General features: G+C 38.7%; 1 protein-coding gene across 1 annotated transcript; it reads right to left on the bottom strand.

The window, feature by feature from the left end:
• Nucleotides 1-1,230: 1,230 nt before the first annotated feature.
• LOC142750691 (olfactory receptor 11L1-like) lies at nucleotides 1,231-2,181 on the bottom strand. The gene has a single exon (XM_075859678.1). It carries the CDS (start codon nucleotides 2,179-2,181, stop codon nucleotides 1,231-1,233), a length of 951 nt encoding a protein of 316 aa, XP_075715793.1.
• Between the last annotated feature and the right edge of the window lie 324 nt (nucleotides 2,182-2,505).

A 2,505-nucleotide genomic window follows, 5' to 3' on the forward strand; every position in this document is an offset into this window, starting at 1 on the left:
ACGTTTAAGGGTATAATCACACGCACTGTTTTCAGACCTAATTCGGGTGTTTTACGCCTCCAATTATGCCTGAAAAAACGGCTCCATTACGCCTACAAACATCTGCCCATTGCTTTCAATGGGTTTTACGATGTTCTGTTGCCACGAGGTGTTATTTTACGCATCGCTGTCAAAAGGCGGCACGTAAAAAGAAGCCAGCTAAAATGAAGTGCATGTTACTTCTCGGAACGTTTTTGGAGCCGTTTTTCATATAACTCCATTAAAAACAAGCTCCAATAACGTCCATACAATACGCCGCGAAAAACGCGAGTAGTTACAAAAACGTCTGAAAATCAGGAGCTGTTTTCGCATGAAAACAGCTCCGTAATTTCAGACATATTTTGCTAAGTTGTGTGAACATACCCTAACAGAGGCAGAGTGAAGGCAGTTCTTGGGGCAGTCATTAGGCCCCCAGTCTGCCATGACAACACATCCGCTCCCAGCGATTGCGTCAAGGAAAGGACGATAGGCTGTCAGTGAGTTTCACCCCCTCTTTCTAACAGCTTGTATGCCGCGGTCGCTATTAATATTTTTTATTTCACTGATCATTAGTGCAGGGTGTCATCTGTAATACACAGCCGACACCCGCAATGTAAGAAGCAGGCTTAGCGCGTGAGACCGCTCCATACTTTCCCCCCGCACCATGACGTACCAGAACGTCATGGTGTGCTAATGGTTTAAAAGCTGCTGTTTTTAATGTGGAGTAATTTACATGTGGTTTCTAACATATAGAAACCTTAAAGACGCTTCAGAGTTGAATTGGTCCCTAAAAAAGGTTTTGGAAATGATCTTGAAAATGGGAAAAATGACTGCTAGACTTGTACATCTCCTGACATCCTAAAAAATAAAAATATATTTAAAAAAAAATGATGCCAGTAAAAGAAGATGCATGGGAAATGGTAATTGGCAACTATTTTATGTCGTATAACTGTCTTACAACCAGAGAAAATCTAACTTCGAAAAATTATAATTTTTCTACATTTTTGATAAATCTTTGTGACTCACAAATAAATATTAAATGTATTGACCAAAATTTACCCCTAACATAAAGTATAACGTGTCACAAGAAAACTGAGAATTGCTCACTAAGAATTGCTAGGATAAGTAAAAGCATTCCAAAGGTATAAACTCATAAAGTTACATAAATATGGCTCTATCAGGAAGATGAATACTGGCTGCGACAGCAAGAGGTTAAGAGAAAATTACAACAGATTGCACATATTTCTGAATATTTTGCTGTACGGCTTTCTTAATGTCTTTATTTCTCAGACTGTATATAATGGGATTGAACAGAGGAGTAAATACAGTGTACAGCAGGGATAGGATTTTATTCATGTCCGATGATTGTCCACTTGTTGGAAGAACATAAACACTGAAGAGAGTCAAGAAATAGATAAAGACCACAATGAGGTGGGAGCTACAGGTGGAGAAGGCTTTCTGTCTACTGATATTAGATGAGATCCGTAAGATAGCACGGACAATGTTAACATAACAGATAACAATAAGTGTGACGGGAATAATCGATAACGGAATACTTAGAAGATACACTTGTAGTTTTAAAGGAAATGTATCAGAACAGGAAATTTCCCGTAAGGGAAGAAAATCACAGAACAAATGGTCGATGATATTATGTCCACAGAACTTTAGCCTTGATATTGTTAGGGTGTCACTGAATGCACAGGAAAAACCGACCAACCAGGAGATAGCGACCAATCTGACACAATACCCGCTTGTCATGATAATGGTGTAACGGAGGGGATTACAGATGGCCACATATCTGTCATAAGACATCACTGTGAGGAGAAGACATTCAAACATTTCAAAGGAGGCAAAAAATAAAAACTGAGTCATGCAGCCAATATAAGTGATGGTCCCCCCATTATTCAGGAGAATGTGCAGCATATTAGGGACAATATTCAATGGCAGTAAAATATCATTGATGGAAAGTTGTGAGATGAAGAAATACATTGGAGTGTGGAGGTTCTTGCTGGTGGACACCAGGGTGATGATCAGGAGATTCCCACATATCGTAAGGCAAAATAATACAAAAAGCAGACATAGGAGGGAAATTCTTAGCTGTGGGCCACCCTGAAAACCCAAGAGGACAAATTCTACAACATCAGTCACATTGTTCTCCTGCATTTAGAAAAAAAATGTAGAAAACAAAGTAATATTATATCTCAAGAAACCAAAATGAATCACTTCTAATATAATATTGTACAGGAACTGGATTCGGCAAATTTCATATTCTCAGAGTCATAGCTGTATGGTGTATTAGATTTTCCAACACATTGGATTCTTCTATTTTTGTTTAAAGAGGTTGTATGAAATGAGAAAAATATGACTGCTCTCTTTCTTAAACAGCGCCTTTCTTGTGTATGGACTGTGTCTGGCATTTCAGCTCACTACTAATCACTTGAATGGTGCTGTCCTGCAATACCAGATACAGCCCATATGCAAGAGTGG

The sequence above is a fragment of the Rhinoderma darwinii genome, chromosome 3 (assembly GCF_050947455.1).
Source record: "Rhinoderma darwinii isolate aRhiDar2 chromosome 3, aRhiDar2.hap1, whole genome shotgun sequence".
In the NCBI taxonomy this organism is placed as follows: domain Eukaryota; kingdom Metazoa; phylum Chordata; class Amphibia; order Anura; family Rhinodermatidae; genus Rhinoderma; species Rhinoderma darwinii.

What these genes read in the sequence shown, in the direction of transcription:
- LOC142750691 (XM_075859678.1), bottom strand. Translation starts at nt 2,181, where the DNA reads ATGCAGGAGAACAATGTGACTGATGTTGTAGAATTTGTCCTCTTGGGT.